The 18313-nt window shown below is 57.2% G+C and overlaps 1 protein-coding gene across 1 annotated transcript; it reads left to right on the top strand.

Moving 5' to 3' along the window:
- The first annotated feature begins 8772 nt into the window (after positions 1–8772).
- On the top strand, positions 8773–14080 carry LOC104044155 (methanethiol oxidase). The gene is made up of 10 exons (XM_064474919.1): positions 8773–8881; positions 10003–10188; positions 10712–10832; positions 10923–11105; positions 11423–11601; positions 11804–11882; positions 12196–12317; positions 12418–12510; positions 12741–12859; positions 13499–14080. Exons 2-10 carry the CDS (start codon positions 10021–10023, stop codon positions 13659–13661), a joined length of 1227 nt encoding a protein of 408 aa, XP_064330989.1. The 5' UTR covers positions 8773–8881; positions 10003–10020; the 3' UTR covers positions 13662–14080.
- The last annotated feature ends 4233 nt before the right edge of the window (positions 14081–18313 follow it).

Below are 18313 nucleotides of genomic sequence, written 5' to 3'. Positions count from 1 at the left end.
GATTCTCCTCCGTTTTCTAAGGCTGAAGGAAACTGCAAAAGCCGCTTCTATATGCTGCGCCAAGGCCAGGCGATGATGGCAGCAGGTGTCTTACCGGAGTCTTTCAGGTGTCTTCCAACTTCTTGAACAGACAAGTGCTCACAAATTCACCTTTTCTTCTTTTGCCAGCTCCTGATGCGTCTTCCCGAAGCTGTTTCGTGGGTCTGATTCTCTTTTCCGCCCCTCTAGATCTGTAGCTTTCCCATCCGTGTCATTGCCAGGCTCTGCCGTTTCCTGCTGTGCTTTAGCATTGCCAGTTGTAACGCTGGAACCACATCACTGGTGTCAGAGGAGCAGTGCGTTAATGGGACCTCCCGCTGCAGCCTTTTGGCTGGGGTCTTTTCCAACTTTCACTGCGCTCCCACAGCAAAATCCTTATCCAGCTGACAGATCTTCCTTACAATCAAGACTTCATCCTGTACATAGCTGCTCGCTGTCTTGCCTAACGTATTTGGCACCAGGCTTTGAGAGTCCAGTTTTGTGTTTTTAACGTAGGGCAGCTGAACTGCTGCCACTCTTTGAAAACTGCCACAAGCAGTGCTGTTCAGAGCTTGTAAAGCCAGAAAGCTTTCTAACTGACATGGCGTCACAGCCACCTGGGTCTGATGTAAAAGCCCGTTTTTAGCAGCTTCTTCTGAGAAATGGGCGATGCTTAAACCATCTTGCTGCAAAGACCCGTTGCTTTCCTTGCGAAGGGACCGGTTTCGGGAATGGAGTATGCACTGCTCACCCGTGCAAATGCTGCTAATAGTCCATGCTGGGCGGGTACAGTGAGTGCTCAGTGTCTAAACAATCTCATGTTGTCCAGGGAAGTCATTGATTTGGTAGGAAATCGTTTGCTACTAACCAATACTACTGAAGCCTGTATTTTTTCGCACCTGTTTTCTATACAACTGAGCATTTTAAATTGGAAAAGGTGCCCGACCACTTGGCCATGTGAGGGCAGGCTGCAGCCTGTCTTCGTGCGGTACAGAAGGACATCCCAGAGTTCCTCTCACTCTACTAGCAATTTTAGGTCATGATTTTCCAGAGATCACAAACTTGCTAGTGAGGGTGGCCCTCGGGTCTCTTCTCAGTGTGTTCTGGGTTACTGAGGTCTCTCATTCCAGCTACAGTGAGCGCTCCAGTCTGAGTCCCGTCCTGAAACCTCAGTCGGAAATGCCCCCGAATACAAGTGTGTACAATTACTGAAGTGCAACTTGCCTCTATTCCTTGTCAAAGCCAAATGTTAAATGCAAAAAGGTGCTTAGAGCAGGAAGAGAAAAGCAAAGTGTGGGTCTCGCTTGAATGAAAATATTTCCTTTTTTCCTAACGTCTGTTAATCTGGGTACTGAAAAGGGTAAGCTGTGAGTAGAGGGTTTCTCGTGATTCTGGGAGGAAACCACTGGGTCTCACCATGCTTATGGGATCCACGTCCATAGTAGAGATTCTGCTTTTCGTATGTGTGCCTGTCTGGGTCTATGTTATTGCAAGGTGAGCTTTACCACGGACTCACCTGACTGTATTGACGACACCTTTGTTGGCTGTGAGGAGGTTTCTGAGGGGACGCTGTCGTGGTAAATACCCCCAGTCAGTCAGAGACCGTTGGACGTGGACCCCAGAACTTCAGACATTAGCCAAATGCCTGCTGTTTGGAGAACCTCTGAAGGTGTTGTGAAGCCTTACCCTAATGTCTGACCATCGTCTCTTGTGCTTGTCAAAGTGGAAGAAACAAATGCAGCAAAGCAAAATAACTTGGAGGATGCAGAGTAGGTCCAGGTATGTGGGGGTCACAAAAAGATACTCACATGTTCATCAGTAGTAGTGTAGAGGTTTCACCCGCCGGCCAAAATCCATCCTTACCAGCACACAAAACCCTGGGTCTGCACGCACTGGTTGATACTGTTTGCTGAAATCATGGTCTATTGGGAAGTAGGTAAGACTGCAGAGAAGCCAGAGAACATGACCTAGGGACCTGCAGTCTGTGGTACCTCCAAACTGCCTCCGAGTGCATCAGCATGACTTCGGTTTTTGGCATTAAAGAAAGCAGCTGATCCTCCAGCTGGCCACGGGAGGGCACAGTGCAGCTTGCCTATTCCTTCGTACGTAACTTCTTCCGAGTTTTCACTCATTCATTGTTAATTTGAGTTGCAGATTCACTTATATCTCTGCTGCCTGGTCATATCCAAGACAAGCATGTGTTTTTACACCAGAAAGAGAGTCTATTTGTAGTATTCTCAACAAGTGCAGGAGGACAGGAAGATGTAGTATATCCCAGTTATTAGCTGGGAAAGCTATAGAAGAGAGAGGAGTTTCAGCTTAAGTGAAGCCAGAGCAGTCATGATGAGAGCTGCCATTGAAAAAACCTATTTTTGGTCGGCTACTTTGAGCTCTCTACTTCTCTGGTGAAGACCGACCTCCTACTTTTGGGTCTAAGAGTGTAGGGGAGTGCCTTGTAATATACAGAGAAGTGTAGATGAGCCCTTGGAGTGGAACCCGAAATGTTTAGGTACGCTGCTCAGCGCGTGTCCTCCTGGTTTGCGTGTCCTTCTCCACCAGTGGAGAAAAGCCGGCCGTTCCTGCTTTCGTTGTCACAGGCTCGGAGGCCGATTTGCAGTGCTCGTAGGGACTCTAAGGACCTCTGAGGCAAGGTGCTAAAGCCTGTCTTTAGGCAGAGGTGTGGAAGATGAGAAAAAGCAGGTCCTGCCCGTCCATCCTCCCCAGCTGCGTGGTGCTGCCACTCCTCGTGCGTCCGATGGGGCGATTGTGCGGCTGTGGGAGGACTCGGCTGAAGGAGCTGATCCGGCAGAAAACTGTGCTGCCAGAAGAGCGACTCGGGGTCCGTCTCCCTGCGGGTGCCCATGGCAGGGCCCTTCGGTGGCAGCCGGGAGTCACTTCTCATTACATGGTGTTGGAAATCACCACCTAAGGATGTGGGTTTCGGATGGGTTTGTCCGGTTGTAGCTGTGGGCTGTAGCGGGGAGGGCTGATCCCACCGCTGCAATGCTTCTGGCCAGACCTTTTTGCCCCCTCCCCTGTGAGTCCTGCTCCAGCAGCAAACCACGCGTTTGGAGGGGAAGGGGCGGATCAAGTAGGAGTGGGGAGGAGGCAGAGGTGCCTTGGGGGAGAAGCAGCGTCGTCGTGCCGCGCTGGTGTTCCCTCGGGCAAAGCCTGCAGCCCGCACGTGGCACTGGGTTTGAAGTGACGTGCCACAGGGCACCGCGCGTGCCAGGCGTGAGCGCAGCAGCCCTGGCACGTTGGGCTTGTCTCTGCTCGATGCGGCCGTCAAGAGACCCAGGGAGGTGATCTTGGCTTTGCCGAGCCTGCCTGCTTTGAACAGCATTTGCCTGTTGTCTTAATGCGCCTCTGCCCTGCGGGCCGCTTGCGTTCCACCTGTACCGGCGTCCTGGGCACTCTGTGCCTGTGCGATGTGCCTTCGGTGGCCTCTCCTGTGCTGGCGCAGGAGCTGTTGGTGTCTTGCCACAGCCGGTGCGGAGGGAGCTGTGCCACCTGCCATCGACTTCTGGGTGCTGCGCTGGGGCTCCGCAGCCGGCCGGGCGGTTGTCTGCCAGGAACCTCACCCTCCTGCTCCCTGTCGGCTCACCCCTGAGCTCAGCTTGTTTTGCTCTGTGGTTGCCATGAGTTTACCAGCATGAATTTGCCAGCAAAGCTCAGTTTCACAATATCTTGAAGGGTTGGATGGTGTGGTTTTCCTTCTGCTCCTGAAGAGGGGAACGGGCTGGAACACAGTGAAACCCTGGAGAGATGTGGAGCCTGGCAAAGCCTAGGACAACTCACCTCTGATGGAGTCTTTTGCCCGGACACTGGCACTGGCTAAAGTCTTTCCAGCCTCTGCTGCTCTGCTGGCTCTCCGTGCCCAGCTGAACGTTGGAAGGTGGCAGAGGGCTCTAAGGAGAGTGTGGAGGCCAGGTGCAGCGTGTAGGGGAGGGGGATGTGCGAGCGCAAGACCAGGAGCAACACGTAGAGAGCCCGGGGCCCCTCCGGGGTTTTATGGTAGGGTGGGGTGGGAAGCGAGAGAACGTCCCCCCTGGAGAACCGGGGCAAGGATGGGGCCAGCTCCCGTAGCCGGGGCACTTCTTGCTGGGGTGTTTGAGCAGAGTTGGTGTCCCCGGTGAGGCAAAGCCTTCTCGCAGTGCACCTAATGTGCTGTGCTAGTCTGCGTCGGATTGCATCACCGAGTCGTGCCCATTATCAGAATTACAGCGTGTCCTGCCCTATCGGGGTTGGAAGGGATGGTGGGAGGAGGGGAGCAGGTGCCACCTCAGCGTGGGCTGCCTGGCGAAGCCCCTGATTGCTCCTCTGTGCCGTGGCTTCCCACCTCTGCCTGCCACAGGGAGCTGTTGCTGGGCCGAGAGCAGACCTCAGCGATATCGCTCTCCGCTAACCATCGCTTGCTTGCTTGCTGGTGTTGCTGAGCCTGCTCTTATCCCTCCTACCATCAGTTTTAATTAGCAAACTCTACGCCCCACAGCTTGGTTTTGCGAGGGATGCCAAAGACGTCACCAAGGAAAGCCAAAGAGGACGACCAGCAAACTTTGTTGATGACTGGAAGACTAATGAGCTTTGTAACGAGCAGGTGTGCAGGTGCAAGAAGAAGGTGCAGGGAGACTCGCATATCGTGACAGCAAAAGCGTGCAAAGAGGCATCAGCCGAGCACCTGGCACCGCTCCTGATGGAGCAGGAGGCTCTTGCGCGGCCGTGGGGCCGCTGGTGCTTGCGGGCAGCCAGGCCAACACGGGCGGCAGCAAGCGGGGCCCAGTGCCTGAAGCTCTCTCGTGCTCTCGGCCGGAGAGAGATGGGCCGCTCTGCCCCGCTCGGAGCAGCGTGGGGAGCAATGGGCTGAGCTCGGTGCAGTCAAGCCGAGAGGAGGGAAGGGCCGTTCTGCGTTGCTCTGAGGAGGACAGCCAGCTCCGGCGACGGAGCTGCTCCGCACCGAGGGCTTCCTTCTGCTTCCTGAGGCGCGAGGTCCTGAAATCTGCCCGGTGACGGTTGGACGGTTGGTTCCCACCGCTGTCCCCTCTTTGTGAGCCCAAGACAGCTTTGCTGCCCTCGGGACGTGCGGAAGAGTTTGGCTCTGAGAACGGGAGATGGAGACAGACTCTTTGCTTCCCCTCCCGCGAGCGCGGCCCCGAGCACGTGGCACGTTGTGAGCGTGGCTGTGCTGCAGCGTGACGAGCCAGAGCGTTGACCGGCTACAGGCGCCGCAACAGGCAACAGCCCTGTTCAGAAGCACGCGTCTAGGAAACAAACTCCCCTGAGAAGTAGTGTAGAAGTGCTTAACCCAGAAGGGGAAATCTAGCCATACCCTGCTAGGCTTGGAAAGCAGTGCCCAGCCTCGGAGGCAGCCCTGTGTCCCTCACCGTCAGAGTGCCGCCGGCTCCGCACGGGTGGAACGGAAGGGTTTAGCGTTCGTAGAGCCGCGAGGGGGGACAGACAGCCAACGTTCAGCACTCTGGGTCGTGGGGCATTGGCCTGCCCGTCTTGGTTTTGTCCGGTGCGGACGTGCAGGGGTCTTTCGTTGAGCCTCCTCGCCATCTGGAGTTGGCGACGTCCTGTACGCATTAACCTGGTGTTACACTGACCCCCTGCAGCCCAGGGAGGAGCCCGGTCCCTTACTCCAGTTTGGCCTGATGCAGCTGAACTACCCCATGCGCAGCGTAGCTCTCGATGCCTCTCCCTTCGGGCATCCTTTGCAGTTCCTCCTTACGTTCGCTAGTTTTTCTGACACCCAGGAAAGGTTCCTCCGGTGGGGCCCCCGGTGGGTACTCTGCTCAATAAATGGGCTGCTCTAATGCTGTGGAAATCCGTCCAGAAGCGTCTCCATTACATGCCTGCTTTGACGTGAGGATAGAATTTCTTCCCCTGTGGCTTCTCTTGCCCAGGATCACAACTTCTTTCACAGCTAATAACAGAAGGCTTTGAGGCATTACTTTGCGTGCTTTCTCCTTTCGTCCACGATCTTATTTTAACACCCTCTCCTTGCCTTGTAGTGAACCTTGACGTACCTGGGACGCAGCTTGTCCGTAGGAACCGTACGTCGACTGGCGGCATGGAAGTGTCTGGCTGAGGTCGGTAACGACCCCTCCCGTGGCTGCCTTTGCCTCTTGCACTGAAACTGCTGAGATGCGGCTTCTGCTACACAAATCACGGGTTCTCCCAATGGCAGCAGCGTGACGCTCCTTGCTTCCAGAAAAGACCAGGAGTTTGGCTGCTCCTGTGTCCGCGTGTCGCGTGTTTGAAGTGCTCTTCTGGCAGCCATTTAATTACGGCCCTAGTGAGATGGGCTAAGCTGCCCTCTCTTCCGATAGAGATCTCCCGAGGGCTTCTTTAATGGCGCTGCCAGATGTTCCTGCATTCCTGCGTGGAGCAATTACTTTTCCTGTGTAATTTGCCCACTGATTGAGGAGCTCTTCCACAAGATAAGACACTCGTTCACGTTGCGCGGTGCTTGGTGTTTTCTTCCTGCTTTAGGTGCAGCCGGTGGCAGCCAGGCTCGTGGCGACCTCGGGAGGGGACCCTTCCTCCAAAATGCTTCTCTCCAACACCTCGGTCCCTTCAGCAGAGGTCTCTGCTGTTCCCGTGGGTGTTTTGTGGCGGTTCGGTCCACTTTCAGTGCCCCTGGTGCCAGGCACTTGGTGGCGTCGGTGCCTGCCATGGGAGCTCGGGTGGGAGCTGAGCAGCGGGGCGACGGGCGAGGCGAGGAGACCCCCCTGGCTGCAGCCCTCAAGCTGACGGGCCATGTCACGTCCTGCAGAGCTGCGCTTTGTCTGGGCAGGTGGACGTGGAGGCAGCTCTGTCCTTAGTTTTCCGCGGCATTGTTCCGCTTCAGAAAGGTGGAGGGAGGAGGTGGCTACTGCTCAGGCAGCGGCGGTGCCGAATTGCCCCCACGCTCCTCTTTTCCACAGGTGGGCTGGCTTCCCCGTACGGAGACCCGAGCCCGAGGGGCAGCAGGCAGGCCTTGGCCCTGTAAGTGCTGCATCAGCAAGGACACATGCGTGCATTTCCGTAGCACCCATTTCTAGCCCGACGTCTCTTCTAGCTGTTTGGTCTCTCGGGTCTCTTCTGATTTCATCCTCTGGGCGCCGCACCTCAGCTCCCGGCCCTCAGAGCTCAGAAGGTCTTCTTGTGGTAGAGGCACCTCTGGACCTGGCTTGCTGAGCTGCCGGCAGGGCGCCCGTGATGCCTTCAGCTCAGCCCCCAAACAGAGGACGTGCCTTCTGTCAGGGTCTGGATTTCAGAGGAGCCTTTGGTGGCCGCCGTACGTTCCAAGCTTGTAATTTCCAGGAGGCCGCCGGTGGGGCGGATTATCTCGCTGGACCTCCCATGCCTGGCGTGGAATTTGCAGCCACTGCACATTTGTATGGCAGGGGGCCATTTCTACGGGACACGGAGGCCTCCGGAAGCAAGGAAGTCCCATTGGAGATGCTGAGAGCCCCAGGATCAGATACGGGAGGTTGTGTTTGAGGAAAAGACCTGCACAGACCAGCAGATCTTTCCTCTAGATTGGTGGTTAGCAAGGCGGAAACAAGCCACCGCGCTGGTCTGGCACCTCCCAAGCGCTTAGGAGCCGTGGCTCCTCCCTTGGCACCTTGCTTTCTGCCCCCACCCCTTTGCCGTGTATATAAGGCCCCCGGAGAGCCGCCTTGGCACAGCACAGCCCTCTCCAGCGAGCTGCACCTCCACCTCCACACCTCTGCTCTTGAGGACGGCGAGCCAGGCGGCCTTCAGCATGGGTAAGAGACGCTCTGCAGCCTCCCCGCAGCCCACCCCAGCTCCAGGGCTTGTAGCTCCATCCTGGATGTGGCTGAGCCGCTGCCCGGAGGCTGCAGGTTTCCCACCCTGACACCGAGTCCCGCCTGGGGACCGGTAGCTTTGTTCCCCTGCAGCGGGGCAGGAAGGAGAGAGGTGGGACTGAAGGTTTCTTTGGTCTCGCTACGGGGCTGCTTCTGGGGGCTCCTTTTTGCCTCAAAGGGCTACGTCCCGGTGGCTGTAGCGCCCACGGTGAGGGGAGCCTCCGCTTCTGCCTGGCAGCCGCCGGGGAGACAAGAAGCCAGGCTTCCCTTCCCGGCCAGCCCTCCAGTACTGGCGTGGTCCTCGGTGGAAGGTCGCTGTCCTCCGCTGGGGCTCAGAGGGTGCAAAAGGGGACTGAGCGCTGGTTTGGTCCGTGATATCCCCAGTGGCACTTCAGGGAGGATTCCTCCCCTGGACCTGAGATGTTCAGTGCCATCACGGCAGCAGCTGCTGGTCTCAGAGGCGCCCGTTGAGAGCTGGGGCGGGAGAAGGGCCGTCGGGTGGGACAGGCTCTTTGGCGTGGGCACCTCTTAAGGACGTGGCCGTCTCTCATGTCATTCTTCTCTTCTGCTCGAACCAGACAGGTGCAGAGCTCAGTGCTACGAGTACCCCAGCTGCCCAGATGTGGTGAAAGGCAAGTCCTCTTGAGCGCGTTTTGGAGTGGGGGGTGTTTGGGGAAGGGCTCCGTGTGAGCGGAGACCACCGTTAATTAACTGGGCACGCGGAGTCCCTTCCCGCAAAGGGAGAAAACGGTAACTATACGGAGACCCACTTTCGGTGTTCTCCCCTCTGGGCCAGCAACGGAGCCAGGGCTGGGGAGCTGGCGGTGACCGAGGAGGGAAATAAAGTTCAGTCCTGTGCGAGAGTCTGCTGAAGCTTTTCCTTTCCTTCCTGGCTGGTTCGTGGCACCTTTTAACGGCGGCTTTCTATATACCCAGCTCCCAGGGAGGAGGTTGCCTACGTGACCTGTACCTACAGGGAAACATGCATCGACCAACCTGACTTCCTGGCCACCGTGGATCTCAACCCCAGGTCTCCGTGCTATGGCCAGGTACCTGTGTCTCGGCTGTGTTTTTACTGGGCTGGCGACCACCTGCTGGCTCTGTGTTCACAGGGCCCCCAACTTCAGGGCATTTGCTTTTTTTTGCTGGGGAAAATCAGATTGCTTGATAGGCCCTCTGTCATGCCGCCTGGCTGTTTATGCCTTGCACCTTCTTGCCTTCCTGCATCTTCCTGTCTCATCCACCCCGGCCCGACTCTTGCCTCCTGCCTGTTCACGTCCTGCCAAGACCTGACTGGGAAGCCCCATGTGACTTTTGTCACGGCAGGTCTACTTCTTCTCCGCCGGCGGTACGCGCACGCTGGGGATGTTGGCTGCTAGGAACCTCACCTTCCTCCTCTCTTCCCACTGCCCCCCGTTAGCCTGGCTTTGGCTGAACCCTCTCCATCTCTGTGTCCTGGGGACGAGCCGGCTCTGACTCACTTCCCAACTCACTTCCAGAGCGTCTCGGTGCTGCTAGTGAGCTATTGAGCCCTTGCTCTGCATCACCCTCTCGGTGGCTGCTCGGCACGGAGAATGGTCGCCAGCGACCCAGGTGGTTTAGGGTATCCAGCACTTCTGCAGCGCTGAGCGTGTGTCTAATGCTCTGTGGTGCACTGCCCCAGCCCGCCTGCTGTCGCCCTACACGGGGAATCGGCATTCGCCTGCCTCTGAAGGCTGCAAAGACAGGTTATCGACGTCAAGGGTGTGTATGTGCCCTGCCTAGGTCATTACTACAAGGGCTTAGAAGAAAGAACGTGGTCTTTCGAGCCAGTATAGCCTGCTGAAAGTTGTTAACACATTTTGGACTCCGCTCTTAGGAGGTGTTTGCCGAGCAAGGCACCAGCGTTGTCAAGTGGAAGATGATAATTTCTTCACCCGTGATTTTTCTGAAGTTTGGTGGCGTGGGGTGGGGAATTCTTGAGAGAATCTCCCCATTTCTGGGCTGCGCACAGCGGCCTGACAAAGAGCAGTGGCCACTGCAAGGAGCAGTGTTCTCCTCCGCGAGCCTCTAGAGGCGGTCCCCGCCACAGTCAAAGGGAGGCCACCAGGTCCGACGGATCTGCCGGCGTTAGGGTCCCATTTCTCCCTGCCGCCCCTGAATGAACCCTAACTCTGCCTTGACTGCCTAGGTGATCCACCGCCTGCCCATGCCCAACCTCAAAGACGAGCTGCATGCCTCGGGGTGGAGCACTGGCTGCACCTGCCTTGACAATATCACAACGAAAAGGACCAAGCTGATTCTTCCCTGTTTGATTTCCTCCCGCATTTACGTGGTGGATGTGGGTTCACAGTGCCGGGCTCCCAAGCTGTGTAAGGTACGCCTGGGCTGATGCAAAGACAGGTTTCTGGGAAGGAGTTGGGAACTGGTGCTTCTGGAATCGTACCCAGGGAAGAGGGGCTCTCTCTTCATCTTCTCTTCCGCCCTGATTTTAGAGAGCTGCGTCCCGTTCCCCTCCCAGCTCCCTCCCGTCAGACCGAGGAAGGCTCTGATCGTCGTCGCGTTCCTCCCTCTGCACGCGTTTTGTCCAGGGAGCGTCTAGTGCCTGGAAGCCACGCGACGCCCCGTGCCTGCCCCCCACCCACAGGCGAGGTGGACAGGCCAGCTGATACGAGCTGGGCGTTGCTGCATCCTCGCTGCCTGTGCGGCCGGGAGCTCCGAGGCCTCCGTGCTCCTCCCCAAGGAGGAGCAGGGCCCGGCAAGCGCGAGCGCTTGGCCAGAACGCTCCTGCAAGCGTCAGGGACTTTCAGAAGTCTCCGATGGCCAAAGGCTCAGCCAGGGCGTGTGAAACGGGCTGAGCAGTCGGAGGCTGACGTATGTGCGCGTCGACTTTCTTCCAGATGATTGAGCCGGTGGATGTCTTCTGGAAGTGCAACAAGGGGTACCTCAATGTACCTCGCAGCCTGCCTTGCGGTGATATTCTGATCGCCAACGTGGGAGATCCTTCTGGCAATGCGAAAGGTACTTTGCCCTGTAACAACCCCGTGAAGGAACCGACTGGTTTGGCAGCGGAGAACGTGGCTTGCCATGCCTCCCCTTTCTGTATCACAGGTGGATTTGTTGTGCTGGACGGCGAGAGCTTTGAGCTGAAGGGGAACTGGGAAAACGAGTGCGAGACCCCCCCGAGCGGATACGACTTCTGGTTCCAGCCGCGCCACAATGTTCTGGTCAGCTCTGCCGGGTTCGTCATGAAGCGTGCGGGGTATGGATTTGATCCCAACGACTTGAAGAAAGGTGAGGGAATACAGAGGCAAGTGCCGAGCCAGAACTCACCAAGGTGGTGGGAGGGTGTCGATGCGGTCAGAGAGAGGGGACGGGAAGATTCCTCCCCGCAGGGCCCATTTTACAGACGTGCAGCGTCTGTCCTCAAGCCAGGCTGGTCCCCACCTTTTCCCGCTGCTCCCTAAATCATTGCCTAAATCGCTGCCTAAATCATTCTGCTGCCTGTGGCTAGACGCTGCCACGGCTGTCCCGGTCGTTGGGCGCTGTGGGCAGGGGTGAGTCTCCGTGGGGGGCCCCCTCCCTTCTGACTTGGTTCTCCTCTTGCTCAGGGGTCTTTGGGCGCCGCCTGAACGTGTGGAACTTGTCCTGCCGCACCCTCACCCAGTGCTTTGACCTGGGCGAGGACTCTCTGCCCCTGTGCGTTAGATTCCTCCACAACCCCGACGCTGCCGAGGGATATGTCAGCTGTGCCCTGAGCGGCGTCATCTACCGCTTCTACAAGTGCGAGGCAAGTGCCCTGCCAGCAGCCGGGGGAGAGCGGCCGTGGTGAGCTGCAGGGGGCCGAGAGGGGCTCAGGAGAGGTAGCTGGCAGCAGCGGTGGCCTCCCTCAGGCGGCTTTGCCTGGCCGTGCAAGCGTGCGGGTGCCGGGGAGCGCTCTTGCCCGGGCAGCCGGGAGCGCTCATGGTGCGGTGCCTGTGTTTCTTGTGCAGAGAGACAACTGGGCAGTACAGGAGGTGATTCGGATTCCGCCCAAGGAAGTGACGGGATGGATTATGTGCAAGATGCCAGGTTCGTGCGGCCTGGGGTGGCGTTTCCTTCTCCCTCCCAGAGCGTTGTGACGTGCAGCCTGGCAAAGCCCGCTCGCTGCCCCTCAGAGCCCTGCTGGGAAACGCGACGGAAGGCTTGTCGGGGGCGCTGAGGGGCTGCGCCCACCGCCAGGAAGGCGCTGCTGCCCCGGCTGGAGCCCGTGCACTTGGGCAGGTCTCCTGCGCTGGAGGCCCGACGGAGAGAATGGCAGGGGCAGATGCGAGCTGGGGCTGGAGGCAGGGCATGCCTTCTGTTGGTGCTGCCTTCTCTGGAGCTCTCCGTTTCTGTGCCCTAGCCTTCACGGTCGACCTCGTCATCTCAATGGACGACAAGTACCTGTACGTCAGCAACTGGCTGCACGGAGACATCCGCCAGTATGAGCTCTCCAAAAACTGCAAGCCCAGGCTGGTGGGCCAGGTGAGGCAGGGGCAGAAGGGCTCGCCCCCTGGGGTTCCTTAGCAGGACCTGGTGGCGCTTGGCCGACGAGGCAACACGTCTCCCACTGCCTCGCTTACAGGTGTTTGTGGGAGGCAGCATCCTCAGAGGCGGACCCGTGGCCGTGTGTAGAGACGAAGAGCTCAAGTGCCAGCCGGAGCCCTTGGTGATCAAGGTGAGTTCTGCGTCCTCCTGGGCCTTTGGCCCTGCTCCGCCGCTTCTCTGCCCGGGGTCTTTGGGGCAGGTCTCCACTGCAGCGGCCCGTGTGCCTGCAGCTCCTGGTGGCTGGCCTGTGCTGGAAGGGGCGGCAGCCGCTCCGCTCCGCTCGGCGCCCCTGCTCCTGCTCGTGCTTGGCTGCCGAAAGCAAGCAGCCAGTAACATCGGCGCTGTCTGTTGTGCCTTCAGTGCAAGAGGGTGTACGGCGGCCCTTGTAAGATGCAGCTCAGCCTGGATGGCAAGAGGCTCTACGTCACCAACTCCTTCTACAGCACGTGGGACAAGCAGTTCTACCCGAACATGGTCACGTAAGAAACATTTGGGATGGAAGGGGCCTCTTCTGCGTGGCCTCTCTGCTAGAAACGGGGAAGGCGCCTCATCTGGGGGGCTGCAAGGGCGCGCTGGTGATCGCGGGGGGGCGGATTTTCCCGGCATCGTCCCCGCAGCTGCCTCAGGTTGAATTCCTCATGCGGTTGCCTCACGGCCATCGCTGGCCGGGCAAGGTGCCGCTGCTGCCTGTGTGCAGCTGCAGTGCCAGGGTTTTGCCTGGCAGAGCACACGTGCTTCAGTCCGGGGGGTGGCGCGAGTCCGCCGGAGGATCTCTGGGAGCCAGGCCGCGTCTCCGTACGACATCTCCCAGTGTATCCCCCAGAGGCGCTTTGATTTAGCACAGCAGACGATGGCCTCCGGGGCAAAGGCAAGCCCCAGCCTGCCTGGCACATCGTGCCGAGCGGTTTGCTCACAGCCACTGGGGTTCAGGACAAAGCGGTGGGCGCTGGTGTCTGCCAGTACCGAGACTGGGCCTCCGCTCCCTTCTCCCTGCAGAGGACGAGGCGTTAAGGGGGAAGCCTCTGCCTCGATACGGAGCAGGAGGGCGAAGGGCAGGACCTCTTGAACAGGGCCGAGGTTTGCCTGTCTGTAATAGCCGCGCTCTTGTCCCCTCGCAGGGAAGGCTCTGTCATGCTGCAGATTGATGTGGACACTGAGAAAGGAGGCCTGACCGTGAACAAGAACTTCCTGGTGGATTTTGGAAAGGAACCCAATGGGCCTTGCCTCGCCCACGAGATCCACTTCCCTTGTGGGGATTCCACCTCCGACATCTTGGCCTAGGCGCCGCCTGAAAGACCCCCTTCTTCTCCCTCTTCTGTAGTGCAGCCGCTAAGCGAAAGCGTGGGGTAATTGGGCTTGGGGGTGCCCATTCCTTGCTGGAGTCTAGATTTCCGCTAACCCGAGCTACGGAAGCTCTGCCTTGTCGCGGGGGTTTGGTTCAGGCAGACCAGTGAGCGGCGGCACAGGGCACGGGCCGCGTCTTGCCAGGCCGTGCGCCTGAGCCGTCGGTCCAGGCACCCTTTGTTTTCAGTGCAAAGCAATCCCTGGGCACGGTTCGGAGAGCGGAGCCCAGCAGTCGCTCGCCCATAGAGATGTGCGGTACCACCGTGCCTTTTGGCAGGGGTCTGCATACGCGCCGTGCCTCGCCTCGTTGCCGCAGGCCTGTCGGGCACCTGCCTCGACGTCCCCGGCCCGTTAGCTCTTGCCGGCAGCAGGGCGCCGAGCTCTCCGGCGTGGTTCGGAGCCTGTTCGCCCTTGAAAGCTAAGGCAAAAGCAAGCAAAGTGCCCACTTCGTCTGAGCTCCGTTCTTCAGCCAGGCCATTCCTGGACAGTCTTCCCCTGGCACGAGAGCCCTCTTGGCTCCCTGGCCTCGTGCTCGGGCCGGTACGCGCCACAGCTGAAGGAGTACCAAGTGCTTTATGCTGAAAGGAGGTGCCTGTTCCTGACACTGGTTTGCTCTTATGTTCTGCTTTAAACATGAATAAAATTGCTCATAGCATCAGCTAGATCTTCACATGTCTTATTTCTTTGAAGCCTTTCTATGTTTTTTCATAAATGGTTAACAGTAAGATCAGGGATCTGGAAATCCCTAAGACATCGCGCTAGTTGTGCAAGAGCGTCTGTTAGTCTTCCTGGAAGTTTCTGGTAGAAATTGTCCTTGCTTGTTCACGGTTTTCGTGCATTCTTGCAAGCACACGTTTCATAGGGAAACTTGGCGACCATTCGTTGTTCTTCTGCCCCTGAAAAAACCGTACCTTGTCAAAGCAACGTAGCGTTGCCATCACCCAGCCAAGCTGTTGGTCTATGTAGGGTTTCCTTTAAGATACACGAAGCAGTGAAAGAGCATGTTTAGCAGGCACTCTAGTGCAATCCCCTGGGTTTGTATGCGGCTGGCTTGCTGCTGGGGAGAGTATTGGTTTCAGCCGATCAGTTCACATGGGCAGCGGAGTCTTAACACGGCTGAGGCAAAGCCCCTTAAAAATTCTCCGTAGACTGTCCTCTCTCACAGTATGGGGTTACAGGTCATTCTCCTGCCTGTCATGTGCTGTGCGGAGTGTCAAATCCCAGTCGCACAACGCAAGCCTGTTGGCTACACAGGACGGCAACCACCGGCCTCCAACACCGGGCTGCACACCCACGCGTCTTCCCATAGGTCCCATTTGCCTCGGGCGTCTTCGCGAGGGTACGATTTGCAGCCAAAACCATAATTAGCTTGGAGATTGCCAAAATTAGGATACGAAGAGGATCCTTCTAAGTTTTAGCCTTTTGTGTATTTACCTTGGAAGAATACGACTTCATTTACTTCCTTCACACTTCCTATGGGCCAGCACGCTGCTCCAGCTCTCTTGTCACCCTGGGGTGCTGCTGTTCAGCATCATGATCACTTCAGTGGGACACCCCGTCCTGATCCTCCAGAGGTGCCTTGTTTGAGGGCCTTCTCCGGGGACGTCCCTGCTGTCGAGGTGGCTTTGGAATGAGCCTTATCTCACCTACCCGCACACCCTCCAAAGCACGTATCTCACTGGAGGTGCCCCCTCCTCTCCGCTGGCTGAGGGAGGGTCTGGCCAGCAGCCGCCCCGTGCCGGCGTGCGGTGGGTGCTCCGTTCTGCCCTGGGTCTTCTTTTCAGGTGAACCCTCAATTTTCACTCCCGTTCCAGAGCGCAGCAGAGGCAAGAAATAACGCCAGCCTGTATGAAACTCTCAGCAGCAGAAGACCCACACGTTTGATCTCCTCCCCTCCAGTCTGCGGGCTTGCAGCAGATGAATGCTGAGATCTCCTAACCCTCCTGAATGGTTTTTGCTGTGCTTTGGTAGGATTTGCTCATTTCAGTGTTTAGAAGCTGGGCTGAATATGTGGAAGTTGCGCTGAGTGTGAATGTGACCTTGGTTTTCTTTAAGAGATGTTGCCGGGCGAGGGCGGGGTGAGGGTGCAAATGTAACTTTCTGGCTGTTTCTTAACGTATTTTGCAGCGGAATCAGGGATATTGCAGCGAGTGGGAAAGGGCGTTGATTAGTTTGTTTTACAATAAAGATCTTGCCTTCTGTAATAGATGAACAAACCACTGACACATATTCTGCCTTCACATTCGTCGTAGGATGAATAGAGAGTGGCGAGAAACTCGTACAGAGAAGTGTAGATGAGCCCTTGGAGTGGAACCCGAAATGTTTAGGTACGCTGCTCAGCGCGCGTCCTCCTGGTTTGCGTGTCCTTCTCCACCAGTGGAGAAAAGCCAAGCGTTCCTGCTTTCGTTGTCACAGGCTCGGAGGCCGATTTGCAGTGCTCGTAGGGACTCTAAGGACCTCTGAGTCCATGAAGCAGCGTCGTCGTGCCGCGCTGGTGTTCCCTCGGGCAAAGCCTGCAGCCCGCACGTGGCACTGGATTTGAAGTGACGTGCCACAGGGCACCGCGCGTGCCAGGCGTGAGCGCAGCAGCCCTGGCACGTTGGGCTTGTCTCTGCTCGATGCGGCCATCAAGAGACCCAGGGAGGTGATCTTGGCTTTGCCGAGCCTGCCTGCTTTGAACAGCATTTGCCTGTTGTCTTAATGCGCCTCTGCCCTGCGGGCCGCTTGCGTTCCACCTGTACCGGCGTCCTGGGCACTCTGTGCCTGTGCGATGTGCCTTCGGTGGCCTCTCCTGTGCTGGCGCAGGAGCTGTTGGTGTCTTGCCACAGCCGGTGCGGAGGGAGCTGTGCCACCTGCCATCGACTTCTGGGTGCTGCGCTGGGGCTCCGCAGCCGGCCGGGCGGTTGTCTGCCAGGAACCTCACCCTCCTGCTCCCTGTCGGCTCACCCCTGAGCTCAGCTTGTTTTGCTCTGTGGTTGCCTGCGCCTACGGCTGTGGCTGGGGTTGGGAGCAGTTTCCCCTGAGCCTGGTTCACGAATCCTAATGGCTGAGCCGTGTAGGGCATCCAGCAGCTTTGGCAGAGCGCAGCGTGCCCTGGGGCATCTGAGCTTTTGTGTTGTGCACCCTACTAACCAGCCCTTCTCATCATACATGAGAATCCAGATTTCATCTCCTTCACGAGGCTGGAAATCCCACTTATCTTCTCAACCCATGTCTCGTGGAATGGATTAGTCTGCTCTTGCAGAGAGTGTTCTAGAAATGAAATGTATCTGGCAGGATCCATCTTGCCCATCCTTAGACCAGGGGGTCCGGGAGGCGGACACGTGCGTAGCTGCCTGCGTTGCCCGTGGAGAGAGGAACGGCGCCCTGGGAGTAAGTTCCAAGTCATTCAAGCCGGCCATTTGAAATCGGTCAGATGAGTGACACCCGGAAGAATTATCCTCTGATCTATTCTATCCTGAGGGCTCTTTGCCTAAAATTCTTCAAAGCATTGTAAACTTCGGAATCCGGCGTTGAGGGCACTGGAAACATCCTACCTCTGGCTTCAAAAGGAACACTTGCAGCTCTCTTATTTATGTAGATAGTTGTCATTCGGGTGTTCCCTGGCATGGGGCGCATAATCCAGTTCCTGAAAGAACATAGGACTTCAGCTGTGAGCTCTCCACATGTCTCAGTCAGAGATGTGCTACCAAGCAGAAGCAGCAAGCACAGCGCTGGCCTCACTGCATCCCGAGAGGCAGTCCCAGCGCAGCAAGGCTTAAGTGACTGCTTGCATTAAGGCCCCCTTTTCTCTCTGCCTCTCGGAGTGAAATAACTCTGCCTCTGACTGGCTATGTGATCCGCCGCCCGCTGTCCGTGCCCAACCTGAAAGATGAGCGTCGCCACTCTAGGGTGGAATGGAGGCATCACGCGTTTTGTAGATGTGTCATCGAGGAAAAGGAACCGGCCGATTCTTCTGGGTTTAATTTTTTCCTGGCTTTGTGCGATTGATATGAGAACAAACTTCTGGGCTCCCAGGCTGCGTACACTACGCCTAAGGTAGCATGCCCCTGGGAAGGAGGTGGGATCTGGAGCCTTTGGAACAAGGCACAAGGAAGAGGAGTTTTGGATTACCCCTCGATGCTTGTGTAGGCAAACACGGAACCGGGACTCATCAGTAATCACTTAAAATGCAAGTCATTAAAAAGATCTCGAGATCTTAGCTTAGCTACAGAAGGAATATTAACATGTGGGAGACACTTTTATTAGGACACAGCTCCTTTTGCCCATAATACCAGCGTGCTTGTTCTTTTTAGAGGAGGTTGGTGGATTTTGGAAGGAACTCAACCAGCTTTGCCCGCTCATGATAGCGGCTTCTCTGCTGGAGGCTGCACATCTGATACCCGGGTATAATGATGCAAGGAAGGGCCCATATTCCCCTCTCTGTTTTCAAGTGTGGTTGTTAGAGGAGGACATAAGGTGACTTCTTTCAGCAGAGACTTTGTCCACAACTCGAGTCACACCACGGGCTAGTTTGTACCGTAGGAGCTGCGCCTTATTGCAATGAGCTGATTGAGAAAGAACAGGTCCCCCATGGGTCTGTAGCTGCA

The sequence above is a fragment of the Phalacrocorax carbo genome, chromosome 28 (assembly GCF_963921805.1).
Source record: "Phalacrocorax carbo chromosome 28, bPhaCar2.1, whole genome shotgun sequence".
NCBI classification, from domain to species: domain Eukaryota; kingdom Metazoa; phylum Chordata; class Aves; order Suliformes; family Phalacrocoracidae; genus Phalacrocorax; species Phalacrocorax carbo.
Note: the sequence above shows the minus strand (reverse complement) of the source record. Positions and strands in the feature narration are given on the sequence as shown.